This window comes from Pongo pygmaeus, chromosome 9, assembly GCF_028885625.2.
Source record: "Pongo pygmaeus isolate AG05252 chromosome 9, NHGRI_mPonPyg2-v2.0_pri, whole genome shotgun sequence".
NCBI classification, from domain to species: domain Eukaryota; kingdom Metazoa; phylum Chordata; class Mammalia; order Primates; family Hominidae; genus Pongo; species Pongo pygmaeus.
The window spans coordinates 126,384,008-126,404,072 of record NC_072382.2 but is presented as its reverse complement, the minus strand read 5'-3'; the positions used below and the strand labels follow the sequence as shown (position 1 = coordinate 126,404,072).

Here is a 20,065-nt window from a genome sequence, read left to right as displayed (position 1 = left end):
CCAGCCCATTGGTTTTGGTTATTTATTTGATCTCAGTATATTGAAAGCTCAGGAGCTCAGAGGATTGATGTTTACTAAAAGGTGTCAGGCTAGTTCACCACCCGCTAGGTTAAATGACGTTTCAATTTCTTTTCTAGATATTTAATGCTACAAGGGAGTTGTCTAACACTGCTGCCTATCAGTCTGTCCGCATCCTCTCCGTCTCTCCCACTCAGGCAGAGCAGGAGCTGGAGGACCTTGTTGCGGTTGACTTGCAATGGTCTAAGCCCACCTCAGGTATGTGACGGCTTGAACGTGCTGTCTCTGATATAGTGGGTCAGCGCCCTAAGTGGAATCTGTAAGACTGAATTTGGTTCTTATGTGTCTATTTATTATTACTCATGCCTTTTACTCCTTTCTTATTGACTCTTCATCCTTCCTGATGGTGACTATTTCAGGTTTCTTCCCAAGACTACCAACAAATCTTCCCTCTTGCTGTGGGGAAATGACTTCCTTCAACATCTTCAGTGAAAATATCAAGGCCCTTCGGCATGGGCTCCGCCAGCATCTCTCGCCGATGCCTTCACTCCAAATCCTCTCCTCTTTCTTCCCTTGTTTCTGTGTCTATAGACGACTGGTCTCTTTTCAGGGCTAACTCTGATTTGGGTTCTCCTTTCTCCAGAGCCTTCTTTAATCCCTTAGGCACTGTGGTTTTCCCCTCAGTCCATTCAGCATGAGCTCTCCATTTCTTTTTTTTTCTTTTTCCCTTTTTTTTTTGACACGGAGTCTCAGTCTGTCACCCAGGTTGGAATGCAGTGGTGTGATCTTGGCTCACCTGCAACCTCTGCCTCCTGGGTTCAAGTGATTCCCCTGCCTGAGCCTCCCGAGTAGCTGGGACTACAGGCACCGGCCACCATGCCCAGCTAATTTTTGTATTTTTAGTAGAGATGGGGTTTCACCATATTGGCCAGGCTGGTCTCGAACTCCTGACCTCGTGATCCGCCCACCTCGGCCTCCCAAAGTGCTGGGATTACAGGCGTGAGCCACCGCACCCGGCCACTCTCCATTTCATGACTGCTTTGTGTCAGGATCTGTGTCAGGCCCCAGGGATACAGCAATGACCAAATGGACACACAGTCCCTGCTCTCTGAGCTTAGTCTTTCTTTTATTCTCACAAAATAAAACAAAACAAAACAACAGTAAACATCGCAAACACTCTTCTCAGATGCTTCATCTTTCTCCTTTGCTTTGTTAAACCTTTCTAGAACATCTGTTTTCATTCTTTTCACTGACTTTTCCTGTGTTCACTCTTCAGCCCTTTGTCACCTGGCTTCTGCTTCCTCCTCAACAATTTGTTCACCTTGATGTTACTATCGTTCTTCTAATGATAAACCTAGAGACCTTTGCCACATTCGGCACTGCGGACCACCCCCTTTAGAAACTGCATGTCTTTCCTTGCTTGCCTGGTGCTTTCTTTTCCTGGTTCTCCTCCTCTGTCTTCTCCATCCCTTTTTCTTTGCTTCTTCATTCCCTTCCCTCAGAGGTGGTCCTTGTGTTCCCCCTGGACTTTTTCTTTTTCTCCTGTGCATGCTTTCCTTGGTGCTCAGATGCTCCTACATTTACAGTAGTAATTCACTTAAATATTTGAGTGCCTACTATGTGCTCGACACTGTTCTAAGTGCTGGGGATATTGTAGTGAGTAAAACAGGCAAGAATACCTGACCTCATGGAGCTTACAGTCTAGTGTAAGGGAATACTAAAAGTGAATCATAAAATAAGTAAATTATAGACCAAGTATCTGATGCTATCCAGTCTTACACTATCTGAACTCTCCCTGTAAAAGAGCTCAGGAACTGAATGGATTCAGGTAAATTTTTGGACGAATCCTTTGCTCTATGAACTCTTACTACATGGTTTCCAAAACTCAGGACTCAATCAAATTTGGATAATGTATTATGCCTTGCTATCTGAACTTGTTTTCACTTAGTGAAATCAGAAACTGAATGAATAAATGTGGATATCACAGGATAGGTTACTGGGTGACATGTGCTAATGAGACAAAAACAAATAAATCTATCAGGGGAGGGAGGCAGTAGGAAGTGTTCCTGCTGGGATGGGGAAAGGCAGCATTTCAGTAGCAGCCTGAAAGAGGCGAGGCAATGCAGATACCTAGGAAGGGCACAGAGGATGTATCTCCCACATTGAGAATCTCTCTTGCCTGCTCTGCTCTTCCCCACCCCCTTTTTTTTTTTTTGACGGAGTCTCACTCTGTTACCCAGGCTAGAGTGCAGTGATGTGATCTCGGCTCACTGCAACCTCCACCTCCCAGGTTCAAGTGATTCTTCTGCCTCAGCCTCCCGAGTAGCCAGGATTACAGGTGTGCCCCACCACGCCCAGCTAATATTTGTATTTTAGTAGAGACGGGGTTTCACTATGTTGGCCAGGCTGGTCTGGAACTCCTGGCCTCAAGTGATCCATGACCTGCCTGCCTCAGACTCCCAAAGTGCCAGGATTACAGGTATGAGCCACTGTGCCCGGTCTCCTGCCTCTTCTTCTGTCATCACATCACTGCTGCTGGGAAAGGTTTTCTGATTTTAAGGACTCTTGTGATTAGATTGGACCCACCTAGATGAGCCAGGACACTCTCTCTATCTCAAGGTCCCTAACCTTAATCACGTCTACAAAGTGCCTTTCACCATGCGAGGTAACACAGCCACAGGTTCCAGGGATGAGTGTGTGGACGTCTTTGGGGTCTGTTATTTTGCCTACGTCCCACATTCTCATTCTCAAGCATTTTCAAGTGGGTTTCCATTTTCTCTACTCCAAGATGTGGCTCTAACCTCCCCTCCAGTCTTATCTTCCACTGTTCTCTTTTATAATCTCTGCTCCAGCCAGATACTCTCAGAATATTCCCTATTCTGTGTGCCTTTTCATGTATTTTTTCTTCTGCCTTGAGTGCCAGCTCTGTCTATTAAACTCCTGTTGCTGGTTTAAGGCTTCCCCAGCTCTCTTCTTCCCTCCTGTTTACCACTCCCCTCTACCTACTGTCAGTGAAACCACAGCCACCCTCAATCAGTCAGCAAACACTGACTCTCCATCATGTCCTGGACACTGGGGATACAGACGTGAATCAGGTGAAGTCTCTGCTAATAGTGTAGTGAGCTAAGGGAAACACTGAACAGATGGTTATTGCAAGGTCTAGTGATGGAGCAATGCACAGAGTGTTGTGGAAGCATGGTGCGGGGCGGGGAGGTCAGTGTTTATTAGGCCTTTTAGGATCTGCCTCTCATTTGATATTCTTTCTTTGTGTTAAAACTCCTTAATACTTGTTTGTACTTACCATCTTTTGCCATATATTTTATTCAACTAAATACTTGTCTTATTCTTTTTTTTTTTTTTTTTTTTGAGACAGAGCCTTACTCTGTTGCCCAGGCTGGAGTGCAGTGGCACAATCTCGGCTCACTGCAACCTCCGCCTCCCAGGTTCAAGCGATTCTCCTGCCTCAGCCTCCTGAGCAGCTAGAATTACAGGTGTGCACCACCACACCCAGCTAATTTTTTTGTATTTTTAGTAAAGATGGGGTTTCACCACGTTGGTCAGGCTGGTCTCGAACTCCTGACCTCGTGATCAAGATGGGGTTTCACCACGTTGGTCAGGCTGGTCTCGAACTCCTGACCTCGTGATCTGCCTGCCTCAGCCTCCCAAAGTGCTGGGATTACAGGCATAAGCCACCATGCCCGGCCCTACTTGCCTTATTCTGTCAACTATAAGACCTATGAGGAGAGGTTCCATGTGTCTCTATATTCACTTTTGTCACTGTCTCCCATCCATCTAGTAGTTCCTGATACATGGTAGGTGCTCTGTCCATTTTAATTATTTTGGAATTGATTTGAATCCTCACTATTGCACTGTCTACTTTTGGAGTGCCAGTGACTTAGCCATAGTCAGTCTTTAATAAACCTTGGGCTGAACTGATCCCATCCTTGTGTGTGCATGCATGCTCCCCTCTTCACCAGCTTTCTTCTAACATGAAATTGCTCACTCTTGCCTCTGTTGGTTACTGGGCAGTGTAATTAGATGAATTAGTTAGACTGTGCTGAGAATTTAAATACTAGTTTTGGCTTCTGTTGCTTTCCCTTCGGGCCAAATTTCCCATCACTTATCTGTCCATATTTTCTTTACCATAGCTATTTATTTTTATTTTTTGACTTTTATTTTATTTTTTATTTATTTTTTTGAGACAGAGTTTTGCTCTTCTTGCCCAGGCTGGAGTGCAATGGCACGATCTCGGCTCACTGCAACCTCTGCCTCCCACGTTCAAGCGATTCTTCTGCCTCAGCCTCCCGAGTAGCTGGGATTACAGGCATGCACCACCACGCCCAGCTAATATTTGTATTTTTAGTAGAGACGGGGTTTCACCATATGGGCCAGGCTGGTCTCGAACTCCTGACCTCAGATGATCTACCCGCCTCGTTCTCTCAAAGTGCTGGGATTATAGGTGTGAGCCACCGCGCCCAGCCTCTTTACTGTAACTATAAAATTGGGTATAAAGCCACCAGAAAAAAAAAAATACACATTTCTTCTTAAGTTGCCCCCTGCTTACTTTTTCCCTTCCACAGAGCTAAGTGGGTATGAGGGGCTGAGTCAGAGAGGAGAGATGGAAGACAGTAGCATGGGGACATGATGGCCTTCCCACCTCTCACCTGTTTGAGGGGGAGCATTGATTATCCGAGAGTCTGCAGATCCTATAAGTGATGGGAAGCACGGGGAAGCCTATTGCCTAGCCAGAGTTTTAACTTCCATGTTATGTAAGTGAATTATTTATACTCAGACTGAGAGCAAAATCGGTATCATATCTGCCTCTCTCCCAGGCGGAGAGAGCTATTTCCTTGTTATGAGAATAAGCATTTTGAGTAACTGAAAAAACATGAAGACAGATAAAAGGAAACTGTCACTAAGGTTACGGTTTTCTCCCTTAGAAAAGATTCTCCTTAGGGAAGGTTTGGAAGAGATAATAGTGTTCAGACCAGCATATTGGTCTTGATGCTGTATCTTCTCTGTGCTTCTCAATCTTATCCTACTTTTGAAAGTCTTAGAAAACAACAGAAGAATGACCTCTGCCCACCCTTCTCACCTACACCGACCTAGCAGCTGCAGTTTGTATCCATCAACCTTTCTCTGGCTCTTTTTCTTTAACCATTTCTCTGAACAGAAAACTTAGGCCATGGATATTTCAAGTACATGTCAGCAGTGTGCTGGCTCTTTGGACGTCACCTGTATGACACTCTGCAGTATCCCATCGGGCTGATCGCCTCCAGCTGGGGCGGGACACCCATTGAAGCTTGGTCATCTGGACGGTCACTGAAAGCCTGCGGGGTCCCTAAACAAGGGTAAGACAGCATTCTCCAGTCTGAGAAAGAGCCTACCAGGGAATTATGCAAGAGAGAGGGTCATCGTCCTCTGTGGGGAGTTAAGTATGTGGTGAATGTCCCAATATGTGTTGATTGTATGTAATTTATTCATGCACAGGGAAAGCATTATTTTCACTGTCATTGCCACCACAATCGTTTGAGAACATGTAAAAAAAAAGTATGTTTTTCCCTAATAATAGTAATAGCTAGTGGTTACTGAAAGCTTTTTATATGCCAGACACTGTGCTAAGCCTTTATATATATAAATTATTAATATATTGAATATATATTAATATATTGAAGTGTAGATATTAAAGACCATGGGTGAAGACACTACATTTCAGAGAGATTTAGTAACTTGCTCATGAGCATGACTAGTAAGTGGCAAGTCTGGCTTCAATGTCTGTGCACCTAACCATTGTGCTGTATTGCCTAGAAGAATAAACAATCCAACAGAAAGAAAAAATGTTATAAACATGTACTCAAAGAAATGTATCAGTATACTGACTATGAACACCTGCTTAGGAAAGGCTGGATCAGGAAGAATACTTGGGGAGGGAAAGGGCTAGTGAATACAAATCCCGATACTAACATCAATGTAGAGATGAGCATATGTGACCTGCTTTCATGGACCATGTCTCATTCACACTGGGAAGGCCTGTGGGAGGAGGATGGGCTTGAGCTCTTGGTATAGTTTGGGTAAAAGCTTGCCTGTGGGGGAGTGAAGATATTCAACTTTGGAACAGGAAGAATGGCCTGCAGTAGAGTAGGAGTTGAGCGTTAGACCAGATCTCTGGGGGTGGAAGGGATAATCCCGAGGGTGTGGGCAAGTGGGCTTCTCACACGCAGCAGCTACAGGATAAATTCATATAAATATTCTACAGAGAAATTTGAGAACGTGTTCAGAGCCTTAAAAAAGATGCCCTTTGACACAGCAATTTCATTTCTGGGAATTTATCTTATGGATATAGTTAAGCATATATGCAATGACTTAGCTATAAGGAAGATAATCCTGGCATTGCATATAAAAGCAAAAAGTTTAAAATGACCTAAATGTCTGTCCATTAAATAAAGGTTTATTTAATAAAAGTTAAGTAAATTTATTGCCCCCCCCCAACAATGTGAGATACTCAACAATAAAGCACTACTTCCCTGTGGCTTTAATTACCTTAGAAATTACCTTTAATTACCATAGAAAGCTGATCGATACACTTATTTTGGGAATAACCTGGAGGTGAAATTCAGAGAATATTCACATGTTTTCAAGAAAAAGAGTTTCAATTCAATTTTAATTCTGTGTTGCTTTCATCAGAAGTTTGCCACAAGTGAAAGTGGATAGATGCCCAATTAGGGACCCTTATGTGATCAGTCACTGGCTCTCTGGTGACACTTGTGCCTCGTATGATTTCAGGTCTGTTCCATACGATTCTGTAACTGGTCCCAGTAAGCACTCTGTTCTCTGGAACGCCATGATCCACCCACTGTGCAATATGACTCTGAAAGGGGTAGTATGGTACCAGGGTAAGTGTTCAGTGCACTCTTTCTCCATCGTATCACATAGCGTTTGCTGTATAACACAGCACCCTAGAATGTAGTGGATTAAAGCAACAATAACTTTACAATTTTATTCAGCTCACTGTTCTGTGGGTGAGCAGGGTAGTTTTTATGTCTGGGCTGCTTCAGCTAATTCCTGCTGGGACCTCTTATGTGTCTTTGGCCACCTGGCAGATTGTCTGGTGGCTGGATGACCTAGGATGGTCTCTCCCTAGATGTATTGTCTGGGGGCTGTTGCAACATGGTGCTGAGGTGACGTCTTATCCTTCAGCAAGCCTGTACAGACTCATTTATTATTTATATAATAGTCTCAGGATTCCAGGGTCATCAGGAGAGGACAGAGCCCAAACCTGAAGTACTTTTCAAGCCTCTGTTCGTACCACATTTGCTGATGCCCCATTGGCTGGAAAAAGGCCAGTCCAGAGAGACTGTGGGAAGACCCCTACCTCAGGGCATGGATAGAGGGAGGAGAGTAATGTGTGGTCATTTTTGCAGTCTACTCCAAACTCCCCTTACAATTTGGACTGTTTTTAGGGGAGTCCAATATAAATTATAACACGGATCTGTACAATTGCACATTCCCTGCACTCATCGAAGACTGGCGTGAAACCTTCCACCGTGGTTCCCAGGGGCAGACGGAGCGCTTCTTCCCATTTGGACTTGTCCAGGTGCGATGTGGGTAAAGGCTTCTCTGTTTGGACTTGTCCAGGTGCGATGTGGGTAAAGGCTTCTCTGTTCGTGTCAACACCTGTTCCTGTGTTGAGAGGAAGAGGTTTATGGGCATCGGTGTGGGGATGTGCTATTTAGATCTCTTTCCTGGAGTTCATCTTCCTTTTTTGTCCTCATAACATGCTGGTCAAGAACTGAATGTAAGGCTTACTTCATCTCAGTTCACTGATAGGACAATTAAATCTTCAAAAAAAGTTGATAAGTAACTAATACTTCTTATTTAAAAAGCATTACAGTTTCATTGAGGAAATATTAAAAAGATAAGCAAAAAAGAAGCTAAAAACATTGATAATTTTTCAATCCAAAAATAAGCAGCTGTCTTCTGCTCATTTATTTTTGAAATAGATCCATACTATATCTTGCATTTTTCTCTAAAAGTAATATTTCAATTACAGATAAGTAGTAAACGATTTTTCATGTCAATAAATATTAATCTTCAATGCAGTTTGTAATGACTGTAGAGTCTGAAATATGGTTACATTGTAGTTTATTTAACTAGCTGTCTATAGATTGGGCACTTAGGTTGTTTTAAACGTTTTGCTTTAATAAGCTTTGGGATGTTTATTTTCCTTGTTGCTAAATCACTGCATATATGCTTGATTATTTCCCTAAGGTAAATTCCCAGAAATGAAATTTCTGGGTCAAAAGGTACACCTTTGTAAGGCTTTGAACATGTCCCCAGATTTCTCTGAAGAAATTCATGAATTTGTATAAATTTATGCTCTTAGCAACTGTCTGTGAGAATGTCCATTTCCCCACCCCCTCCCCAACTTGGTGTTATCCATTCCACTCCCTGGAATCCACCATGCTTTGTCACTCCCAGGCCATTGCACTTGCTCCTTGCCTTCCATACTTTCCTAGTTAACTTTAATCATCCTTTAGGTCTCAGCCTACATATTAGTTAGGAAGCCTTCTGTGACTATCCAGAGTCTGGGTTAGATGCCCCCTTTCTCTCTACTTCCCTTCTTTATTTGCATGAGGTTGCCTACATGACTACATTTTCCTGGGTCACACTTAACATCCCTAGTACGTATGTAGTTGATTGGCACTCATTAAATAGCGGCTTAACACATGAATGAAAAAAGATAGCAAGAGAAACCATACAGTTAATTAGAGATAGCTAGTCAGAAAGATTCTGCTTTCAGCCTTGCATAAAAAGAATAAACATATTTGACCAAGTTCATAATTGCCTAGCCTCCACATCTTCATATGAACTACACTTTTTAGCAGGGTGGTAGTGCTGGTTTTTCTAGAACATAAGAAATCAAACAAGTAAGGTAATATAAAAACAATGCCCATCTTACAATATGACAAGAGCATAGACTTTACTGTGTAAATGGGACATCCATGGTCCCAGACACCTACCTCCGCACGCCCCACACATGCTGTCACCATCCTTCCAACTCCTGTACCTTCTCCTTTTCACTGTACCTTCTTTTGAATATTTGTATAGACCTTCTCACTTAAAATGCCTTTATGATTATTTTCTTTCTTCTTTCCTGCATTTGTTCTGACTTTGAAATAAGATTATTCTGCTCATTATTTTCAAAGTAGCAACTCCTGTCACCAGTTCTGCATCTCTGTTGGTGGAAACTACACTTGGGCTTTGGAAGTACTTTTTTCTCCCTTGGCCTGTGTACATGGTGATTTGAGTATGACTTTAGCCAACTCAAACCAAAAGTATGTGTTGAATGCTTATTATGTGCTGTGAATCTTGTGAGGTGCTAGAAATATAGCAATCAGGCCGGGCGTGATGGCTCACGCTTGTAATCCCAGCACTCTGGGAGGCCGAGGTGGGCAGATCACCTGAGGTCGGGAGTTCGAGACCAGCCTGACCAACATGGAGAAGCCCTGTCTCTACTAAAAATACAAAATTAGTCGGGTGTGGTGGCGCATCCCTGTAATCCCAACTACTCTGGAGGCTGAGGCAGGAGAATCGCTTGAACCCAGGAGGCAGAGGTTGTGGTGAGCATTGCACTCAGCCTGGGCAATAAGAGCGAAACAACGTCTCAAAAAAAAAAAAAAAAAAAAAAAAAAGGAAATATAGCAATCAGAAAGACCTGGTTCTATACTTATGCCTTACAGTTTAGTGAAAGTCCCTTAACCTCCAGGTTTTAACTTTATTATCACCAACAAAAACATGCTGGTTACTAGTGGAAGTCTGGAAATATAAACATATCCCTTCAAAGGGAAATACCCAGCATGCCAGCATCATGGTTCAGACTGAGTCTGAGCTAGACTAAGTGCATTCAGATGCTAGCTCTGACACTTCCTGAGCCATGTGATTTTGAACACGATACTGAACTCTTTGTTATTTTAAATATTGAATGAGTTCATCCATGGAAAGCCTGGAACATGCCAGATAATGTTAGTGTTGAATAGTGTTGATGAGAGAAATCAGAAGATCTGGAGGGACAGTTGGTCTGTAAGGAAAGAGGAACTGGCTTCATAGAAGTGCTAAGTTTGAAACGATGGTTGCAGTGACTAGAGTACAGCTAGAGATGGAAGATGTGAGTTCCATGGAGAGACCAGGGCTGGACACGTGTATCCCAGACTTATTAGTAGAAAAGCCACCTGGAGCCTGGGAGAGAAACAGCAAGAGGCTAGGGGCTGGAGTCCCAAGGAGTGTGGTTTTTAAATAGGGATTTGGAGGAACAGTTGAACAGACCACAAACTGCAGCATGTTATTTGTGAGCGTGGCCAGCTTTATATTCTTTGGCTGGTCTACGCCTTTATTAGCTGCAGTATTTCTACCAGCCACTGTGGAAGACGGATTAGCGCCCCACTGTATCTCAGATTAGGAAAACAGGAATTCCATGTGGGTGTGGAGTACGCCGGTGCCCCCATGTGGCGAGTATATAATAGTGCAGTCAATGAAAGTGAATTGCTGCAAGAATTCTCAGCAAACTGCCATTTTGAGAAAATTCCCTTGGCTTGAGGGACTGTCATTAGCATTGCTTCCTGCTGAGCTTCAGGCTAGTTTTTTTTTTTTTTTTTTTTTTTTTTTTTTTTTTTTTTTTTTTTTTTTTAACCACAGATTCTTTCCTGTGGCGTTGTTACTGTGATCTTCAATATGACCCTGGCTGGTGCACATGGTTCCACTTTGTCTTCTGGGTGTGGAAGAAGTAGGGTGACTTGATGGATTTTTAATTCCCGTTTTCTAGTCTTCATGAGATTCTACTGTGAGGCTTCAGCGGCACCTTTTATCATTTCCTATGTTAAAGCTGATTTGCCTAAGAGAATTTTAATAAGAGAATTGGAAATGGCCTATTAGTTCCATGTCATATCCAAGGCTCGTTTCTGTAATTACTGCAACCTCTCCGTGTTCTCCTGATGATTTTCTCATCTTTCTGGAGCAACTCAGAGAGCAGAAAATATCCTCGATTCAAAGTTGCATTTGGCCACATTTGTAGGGATGATGTCAGGTATTTTCTGGGCTGTGTGAGTAATAAGGCTGGGTGGAACAGTCTGTGTAAAATGCAGTCCTCTGATGGGGTCAGACATTTTGAAGTGGAGTCAAAAAAAAATGTTGTTGCTGGCCCAGACTGCTTCCCAGTTTGTGGTTTGACTTACAGTTAGATCATGGTATGTAAAAGAGAGATAACAGGTTGATGCCTCTCATTGGCTGGAACTGGAGCTAAGAATAAGATGCTATCTAAATCAAAGGACAGGGTGATGTAAACATCAGAAAAAGAAGGAAGAAATAGCTGGACTGCCTGTGTCATAGTAAGAGTAAAGATTTTTTTTTTCTGGGAGTCTCTGTTTTGCAGGAGTAGGAGTATATCAACTTTCCGTTTAGATGAAAACAAATCCTGTTAACTCACTCTGCATTCAGAATCTGACCACTTCTCACTACCTTTACTCCTCCTACGCTAGTCTAAGCCACCATCATCTCTCCCTTGAATTATTGCCTCCTAACTGGTCTTCTTCCTGTTTCTACCTTTTTTTATCCTCCTGTAGGATATTCTCAATATATCAAAGTGACTCTTTGAAGTGTAAGTCAGGTTGGAAGGCTCCAGTGGGTCCTCGTGTGCTGAGGTCAGCAAGGCCATACATGATGTGCCCCCACCCGTATTACCCGCCGACCTCACCTCCTAATTCTCTCTGCCTTGCCTACACCACTCCAGCCACACTGGCTGCCTTACTTTTCTTTAAGCACGCTAGGCATACTCCCGTCCTGGGGCCTGCCATTTTCTTTTCCATTCTTCCTAGAAAGTTCTTTTCCCGCTGTTTTAGTTTTCTATTGCTGAGTAAGAAATGACTGCATATTTAGCAGCTTAAAACAATACAACGCACATTTATCATCTCAGTTTCTATGGGTGAGAAGTCTGGGCCTGCATGGCTTAGCTGGATCTTCTGCTGAGGGTGGAAGTGAAGGTGTCAGACAGAGCTGGGGTCTCATCTGAGGCTTGGAGTTCTCCTCCAAGCTCCTGTGGTTGTCGGCAGAATTTACCTCCTTGAAGCTGTAGAACTCATGGCAGCTTACTTCTTGAAGGCCAGCAGGGGAGGGCTTCTAGACCATCTTTGAAAGGACTCACCTGATTAGTTCAGGTTCACCATGATACTCTCACTTTTGATGAATGTGAAGTCAGCTGACTGGGGACCTTACTTGTAACATCTGCAAAATCCCTTCACTTTTGCCATATACAACATAATCACAGGAGTGATATCCCATTACCTTTGCCATAGCCTACTGGTTAGAATCAAGTTACGAGTTCCCCCTACCACAAAGAGGAGAGTATTGTATAAGGATTCAGCTCCCTCTGGGTCATCTGCCTAACATACCCAGATATCCTCATAGCTTCTTCGCGCATCTCCTTCTAGTTTTCGTTCAACTCTGACACTCTCTCCTCCTTCCCTATTATCTTTTTCTCCAGTGCACTTGTCACTTTCTCATAGGATATGTAGTTTACGGATCTATCTTGTTATTCGTTCTCTCTTTCCACTAGGGTATAAGAATGGGAACGGATTCTTGTGTTTTGTTCACTGCTCTATCTCCTAGGCCAGTATTAGTGCATGACACAGAGTAGGTCCTCAGTAAATATTTGTTAAAAGCATGAATAAATACATGAGCTGACTGATAATACATGAGCCGTGGATCCTTCACAGGCTCTTTCTGGAACAATATTATTCCCCAAATATTCTGGTGCTGCTTGGATGCCTGAGATGCCACACAGTTAATTCAGATGCCGTGGCTTCCGAATGATGGATTTTACCCTTTCTCTTGTTCCCCATATCCAGTTGGTTGCCTGGTTTTGTCAGTTTATGTTATTTCTCATCATCCCATTCCACTACTATCTCTGTAGATTAGACCTTTGTTTTTGTGTCTAGAATATTATAATAGCTGCTTAACTAATCAGTCTCTCTGCGTTAAGTCCTTTATTCTGGCTTCTTTTTTGTTTTTTGAGATGGAGTCTCACCTTCTTGCCCAGGTTGGAGTGCAGTGGCACAATGTTGGCTCACTGCATCCTCTGCCTCCTGGGTTCAAAGTGATTCTCCTGCCTCAGCCTCCCGAGTAGCTGGGATTACGGGTGTCTGCCACCACTCCTGACTAATTTTTTGTATTTTTAGTAGAGATGGGGTTTCACCATGTTGGCCAGGCTGGTCTTGAACTCCTGACCTCAGGTGATCCACCTGCCTCGGCCTCCAAAAGTGCTGGGATTATAAGCATGAGCCACCATGCCTGGCCTTATTTTGTTTTTTTGCCAGAGCCATTTGTATGATCTCTAGAACAATCTTTTGAAATGGTCCTTTGATCACGTCAATAATTTCAGTGGCTCTGTAATTTCTTAATTGAGGTGAAATTCATATAACATGCAATTGAGTTCAGTAGCACTTTAGCACATTCACAGTGTTGTGCAGCTATCACCTCTACAGTGGTTCTTTATTGCCTAATACAAAAGTATCAACTATACAAACACTTGCCTTGCTATCTTTCCAACTTTGCCTTTCCTTCACAAATCCTCCGGTCCACCTGGATTGCCCTTCTCTCAGAATGACCATTCTCCTCCCCACCTTTGCATCTTACCTGCTTCTAACATGTGAAGTATGAGCAGTACTGCCTGTAGTGACTTCTCATATTTTTGATGCCCATTTGTTTTTATGAATTCTGAGGCCACGTTTTCCTATAATAATAACCTTTGCCTGTCTAAATGTTTAGTACTTGCTGTCTGTGGCACTGATTTAACATTTAATCCACACTATTTTATATGTTTATGAAACATAAACCCATTCAATCCTTGTGTTTATTTCTTATGTGTAGGTCTGTCCTCCTCAACAAAGCTGTAAAGTACTTGTACCAGTTAGCTACTGCTGTGTAACAAACTACCTCAAAACCCCTGGCCTAAAATAGCCTTTCTTATATAGGTAGCTCTTGTCTGGGGAGCTGGGGGTTTGGGTGATTTGGCTACGCTGCAGATCTTTGGGCTCTTTCAGACCTCTGTGGGTCAGCAGGGGAGCTCTTGTCCTTCTCCAGAAGCTCTTGTCCTTCTCGAGGGAGCAGCAGGCTAGCCCAGGCACGTCCTTCTTATGGTGATAGCAGCAGTGCAAATGAGCAAGTGGAGCCATGCGGGGTCACTTAGGCTAGGAAGTGACACACCATACTTTCTGCTTCTGTCGATTGTTCAAAGCAAACCACATGGCTGAGCTTAGAATCAGGGGGTTGGGAAACATACTTGTCCTGTTAACAGGAGGAACTGCCAAGCCACATGGCAAGAGGGTGTGGATATAGGAAGGAGTGAAGAATTGGGGTCTTCGATGCAATTTAGCATATGCTCAAGGGCAGATTCTTTTCTGCTTCCCTACAGTGCATAGCCCTGTATTGTATACAGATGTATCAGTTATCTATTGCTTTGTAACAAGCTACCCCAAAACTTAGGGGCTTAAACCATCAGCCATATTTTTTGCTCATGATTCCTTGGGTTGGCCAGGTAGGGCTCACCTGGGATGGCTCATTTCTGCCCTACGTGATACCAGCTAGGCTTGCTTATGTGGCTGCAATTTGAACTGGATGATCTAGAAATCCATATGACTGGCCCCTTATCTGTGATTGCTGGAACACTAGAGCCTCTCTTTCTATGATCTTTCAATTTCCAAGGCCCCTCTCACTCCATAATCTCTCCAGCAGGGTAAGTGGAGAGTGTTTACATGACCAGCTCAGGGTTTCAAGAGAATGAATTCAGAAGGCAAGGCCTCATAAGGCCAAGACTCAGGAGCTGTACAACATCATTTCTCCTGCATTCTATGAGTCAAAGCAAATCTTAGATTCAAAGGGAAGAGAAACAGACCCCGCTGCTTGATGAGAGGTGTGGCCAAGTTGCACTGCAAGAGGGCACATGGGATGAGAGGGACTGTTGCTGCTGTCTTTGGAGAGACACTGCCACAACAGTAAGAAGCTCAGTAAATACGTGTTGAATGAGCATTTAAATGCAATGAGAGAAGCAGAAGCAGAGTCTGCCAGTGAAAAAGACTCCAGTGTGGGATTCTGATACAATAAAATTAGCAATGTCTGTGCTTTCTAGTTATCTTCAGATTTGTCTAAGAAGAGCTCAGACGATGGATTTCCCCAGATCCGTTGGCATCAAACAGCAGACTTCGGCTATGTCCCCAACCCAAAGATGCCCAATACTTTCATGGCTGTAGCTATGGATCTCTGTGATAGAGACTCGCCTTTTGGCAGGTATGATTGCTTCTTGGGCTTTGCATGAACAGTATATGTTCTTTGTAGTCTTTCACTCTGATGTTCACCGGTGAGGGGCAGATTAGACTGAGGATTGGCACTTAGAATCATGTATGCTGGGATGTGCTGCAGTAACAACAAACACCCTCAACATCTCAGTTCTTTGATGCACCAAAAATTTATTTCTTGGTCACTGTCTATGTTAAAAGAAGGTCAACAGAGACTTTTCTCACTGTAATCATTCATAGACCCAGAGCAATAGAGGCTCCAAGTTGACCTGTGCTTCCACAGTCATCTTAAAGTCTCATACTGGCAATTCAGTGCTTCCACACAAGTCATTTCTGCTCACATTGCACTGGCCAAACTAAGTCATAAGGCTACAGTTAACTTCAGTGACAGCAGGAAATGGAATTCCAGCATTCCTCTGGCCTCACAGGAGGAATACTGAGATACCTGTGATCAGCCCCAGGGAACACCACACACTAACTGTAGGATGTGAGGGGATTTCACATAGGAAATAGAGTCCAACACACAGTGTCTGGATTATAGGAGGAACTTGATTGATTTATTGAATAAATGAATAAAAGCTCTAGGGGACTAAATAATGAACAGTTGATTCAGAAGAAACCTGACTTTTAGTGGTTAGGAAAAATCTTATAAGTTAGCTCTCTTAGGTTAGTTCTGGTATCTTTCCTTCTTCCATGTCTCCCTCCCTCCTCCCAACCTGCCCTTTATTCCTTCCTTCCAAGTCATCTATTGTTTCAAGGTTTCCAACCCATAGAAGGCCCAGAGCCCCATCTATGGTTACCATTCACCATTTCCCTTAAGCTGACTAACCACTGATCACGGAGTTCAGTCACCTTTATTCTTACTTTCATAAAGAGTGCTTTGTATAATCCCCCTTTTAAAAAAATGTGGTTATTGTTGAGCTTAAACCCAAAGTTCTCTACTTATTCCTTATCTTGTAGCATCCACCCTCGAGATAAACAGACTGTGGCTTATCGGCTGCACTTGGGGGCCCGTGCTCTGGCTTATGGTGAGAAGAATTTGACCTTTGAAGGACCACTGCCTGAGAAGATAGAACTCTTGGCTCACAAGGGGCTGCTCAATCTCACATATTACCAGCAAATCCAGGTGCAGAAAAAGGACAACAAGATATTTGAGGTGAGAAGAACAGCAGAATAAACAGGGGTTCATTTTGTGGTGGAGTCAAGATTTCCTCCACACTGAGGCCATCTCTTTTGTTATTACGGTGCGGCAGGTCTTGGTTGGTTGGGGGCTGAGCTTATTTCAGAGCAGCAAATAAACAGCTGTTAATTCACTAGCTTGGAGGCACTTTTGGTAGACAGGACAATCGAGAAAGGGAAAACAAGTCCATATTAAAATGGACTTTAAAAAATTTTTAATTTCCTTTTAAATTTTCTCTGCCAAAGCAACCATCTTTGCTAGGGCAGGGCCTGCAGCTTTATTTGTAGGTTACCTATTGAAGGATCCTTGCTCCAGAATATTTACCCCATCCTTGGGTGTATTTTTTGTTACACTCTCCTAAATCCTGACATTTTCTGAGTTTAGGTTCTCCTTTGAGAGGCTTATTCTTAGGTATTTGTAACTTAGTGTGACTTAATATAATGAGTCCTTTTAATACCTAGCAGGGGTCATTCTGCTGTGGAATTGGGGCCATTGATGAAAGAGGTTATTCAGGAGTCTTCAATAGTTGAGGGTGGGAGATGGAGGCATTCCTACATGGAACATTTAAATGAGTGACTTTGGGAATCATGAAGCCTTAGGTTGGGAAGGGGTGTGTGAAAAGAATGCATTGGAGAAGAGAAAAGAATATTAAAGGCAAACTTTAACTACACAGGAGTTTATCTAGGGCTGCTATTTCTGAAGTCCTAACTACGGTATCCACCTGCCTCAGATGCTTGGTTGGCACTTACCCCACTTAGCTTCTTTCCACACTGGGTTCCAGGTGAATTGAGAGATGTCTGCATTCTGAGCTCTCCTCTTTAGTCAGTTGCCAGTGGTCTGGATAATTTGTATTCCCGTTTCTGGATTGCCTTCTGGCTTGAGAAAGGCTTCGTGTCTAGAGTTCCTTTATGCCCCTTCTTCATTCGGCAGTGGCTCTGGGAGTGCCAGAGAGGAGCAGCAGCAGCTGGGCCACTCTGTTCACTTAAATTCCTGCCTGCCTTGCTGTTTGGCAAGAGGGATCACCCAAAGAATGTTCAGGGGAGCCTTCCCTAAATGCTTCATGTGATCATGCTTCCTTGTCTCCCTCGGTAAATGTTTTATTTATTAAAATTATTTATTTGATCACATGAACATGTATTATCAACCTGTGGCTGTGCTGACTAGATCCAAAGTGGGCTCAGGTTTGTTCTGCTTACTGTAGGAGTAGGTCCTTGGTGGAGAGTGTCTCCTTTCCTCCCATCCATTCTGTCTGAAAGAGCGGTGCCCAGTTTCTTGGAAAACCCTTCTGACCTAATCATTCCTATTTTATGGCTGTCTTATTAGATCTCCTGTTGCAGTGACCGTCGATGCAAGTGGCTTCCAGCTTCCATGAGCACTGTCTCCACCCAGTCCCTGACCCTGGCGATCGATTCTTGTCGTGGCACTGTGGTTGCTCTCCGCTATGCTTGGACCACATGGCCTTGTGAATATAAGCAGTGTCCCCTATACCACCCCAGCAGTGCCCTGCCAGCCTCTCCCTTCATTGCTTTCATTACAGACCAGGATCCTGGACATCAGAGCAATGTTGCTAAGTGACTGTTTCAATATGATCAGAACTTAGATATAAGGATGGGTCCTTCAGATTTTAGCATTTAGGAGTTTCAATAATAACCACTGCTTTTAAAGGAAATTAATAGAAAGCCTCATTGAATGGCTTTCAGCTAGCACATGGCTGTTTCTATATTCTGATGAGCCCGGGCTTATAGGTAACTTGAAATGCTTGCTTTTTGTTCCCTAGTTAGTCTAAGGGTCTGTATTGGACTAATTCTGAACTACAGACAAATTGGACCTCAATGTCATTCACTTCCCTCATATTAATGGGAGTGAAATGTCTAATCCTTTTGCCCCTTTTATCCAGCGTGGTGGGATCTCAGGATTGGAGGGATTTTATCCAGCGTGGTGGGATCTCAGGATTGGAGAGATTTTATCCAGCGTGGTGGGATCTCAGGATTGGAGGGATTTTATCCAGCGTGGTGGGATCTCAGGATTGGAGAGATTTTATCCAGCGTGGTGGGATCTCAGGATTGGAGGGATTTTATCCAGCGTGGTGGGATCTCAGGATTGGAGAGATTTTATCCAGCGTGGTGGGATCTCAGGATTGGAGGGATTTTATCCAGCGTGGTGGGATCTCAGGATTGGAGGGATTTTATCCAGCGTGGTGGGATCTCAGGATTGGAGGGATTTTATCCAGCGTGGTGGGATCTCAGGATTGGAGGGATTTTATCCAGCGTGGTGGGATCTCAGGATTGGAGGGATTTTATCCAGCGTGGTGGGATCTCAGGATTGGAGAGATTTTATCCAGCGTGGTGGGATCTCAGGATTGGAGGGATTTTATCCAGCGTGGTGGGATCTCAGGATTGGAGGGATTTTATCCAGCGTGGTGGGATCTCAGGATTGGAGAGACTTGAAAGACCACACAGGCCAGCTAGTGTTCATGTTCTTTACAGAACTTCCCACAGGTGCTTCCTGAATCTCTGTATGAACTTTCCATTCAAAACTTTCCAAGTTTTTCCTTATGTGGAACCAAAATCTTTCTCCTGTGAAACTTTACTACTATCAGAGGCTTTCAGATAATTGAAGACAGATCTCTTTGTATTCTCTTCAAGCCCAAACCAATTCTGTTCCTTCAATCTAAATAGTGGTAATACGAATGTTTAAGAAATAAGAAACATGTGCAGGCACTTTGGGAGGTGCTAAGTGACTGCCCTAAGGAATGAAAAGCAAGGCCAGGTGGGCGTAGCCCAGGGAAGGCACTTGGGCTGCCAGGAACAGGAGGGGTGGGAAACTCTGGCTTAGGAAAACATGAACATAGGGGCAACAGAGGCAAACTGTTGTTCGAGTTAAATATAAATCTCAGGCTCTTTAAAGGCAAAAGGTTTAAGGATAATCCATTTGGAAGAAAAGAGTGAGGCTGAAAGTAAAGCCACATGACAAGCATATAGAAAAATAATGCAGATGATACAAATATGAAAGAGGCCTTCTGTGTTTATTATTAAGAATCTTAATGCAGTTTACTGATGGATTAAAAACAGCTAACATTGCCTGAAAATTATGTTACCTATAAGAAGTTGGAAATAAAAGCATAATCACTAGTGATGTGTATGTATTTATAGCCACTTGCAAAATGTCCTTGAAGCATGTGAAAAGGAGTAAGAATGCTATCTGTGGGTAGCTTTCCTCCCCTTAATGTGAAAAATGAGAACTAAAGCAAAAAGCATCACTCACTCTACATATACAATGTATTTTACGTAGTGTAAAAAATATGGTTTAGATCGATCGTGAATATATTAATGAAATCATATGTAAATTTTTTAATGGCTGAATGATTTAAAACATTATGTGGAATTCACTATATTTCCCCCAATTTAGGAACTTTTTACTGTGTGAAAATGAAATTTATAATCATTCTGTAGGGTGAATGATGGTTTTTGCTTTAGTTCTACCCCTCTGTAGAGTTCCAAGGGGTTCTGGTGTAGCTCTAAACAGC

At 43.1% G+C, this 20,065-nt stretch overlaps 1 protein-coding gene across 1 annotated transcript in view; it reads left to right on the top strand.

Moving 5' to 3' along the window:
* SIAE (sialic acid acetylesterase) overlaps positions 1-19,670 on the top strand; it is a 38,652-nt gene extending 18,982 nt beyond the window's left edge. The window contains exons 4-10 of the mRNA XM_054441728.2: positions 138-276; positions 5,192-5,369; positions 6,802-6,911; positions 7,479-7,612; positions 15,194-15,351; positions 16,320-16,515; positions 17,863-19,670. Coding sequence (XP_054297703.2) covers positions 138-276; positions 5,192-5,369; positions 6,802-6,911; positions 7,479-7,612; positions 15,194-15,351; positions 16,320-16,515; positions 17,863-18,114 — 1,167 coding nt within the window. The 3' untranslated portion in view covers positions 18,115-19,670. The remainder of the gene's footprint in view (positions 1-137; positions 277-5,191; positions 5,370-6,801; positions 6,912-7,478; positions 7,613-15,193; positions 15,352-16,319; positions 16,516-17,862) is intronic.
* The last annotated feature ends 395 nt before the right edge of the window (positions 19,671-20,065 follow it).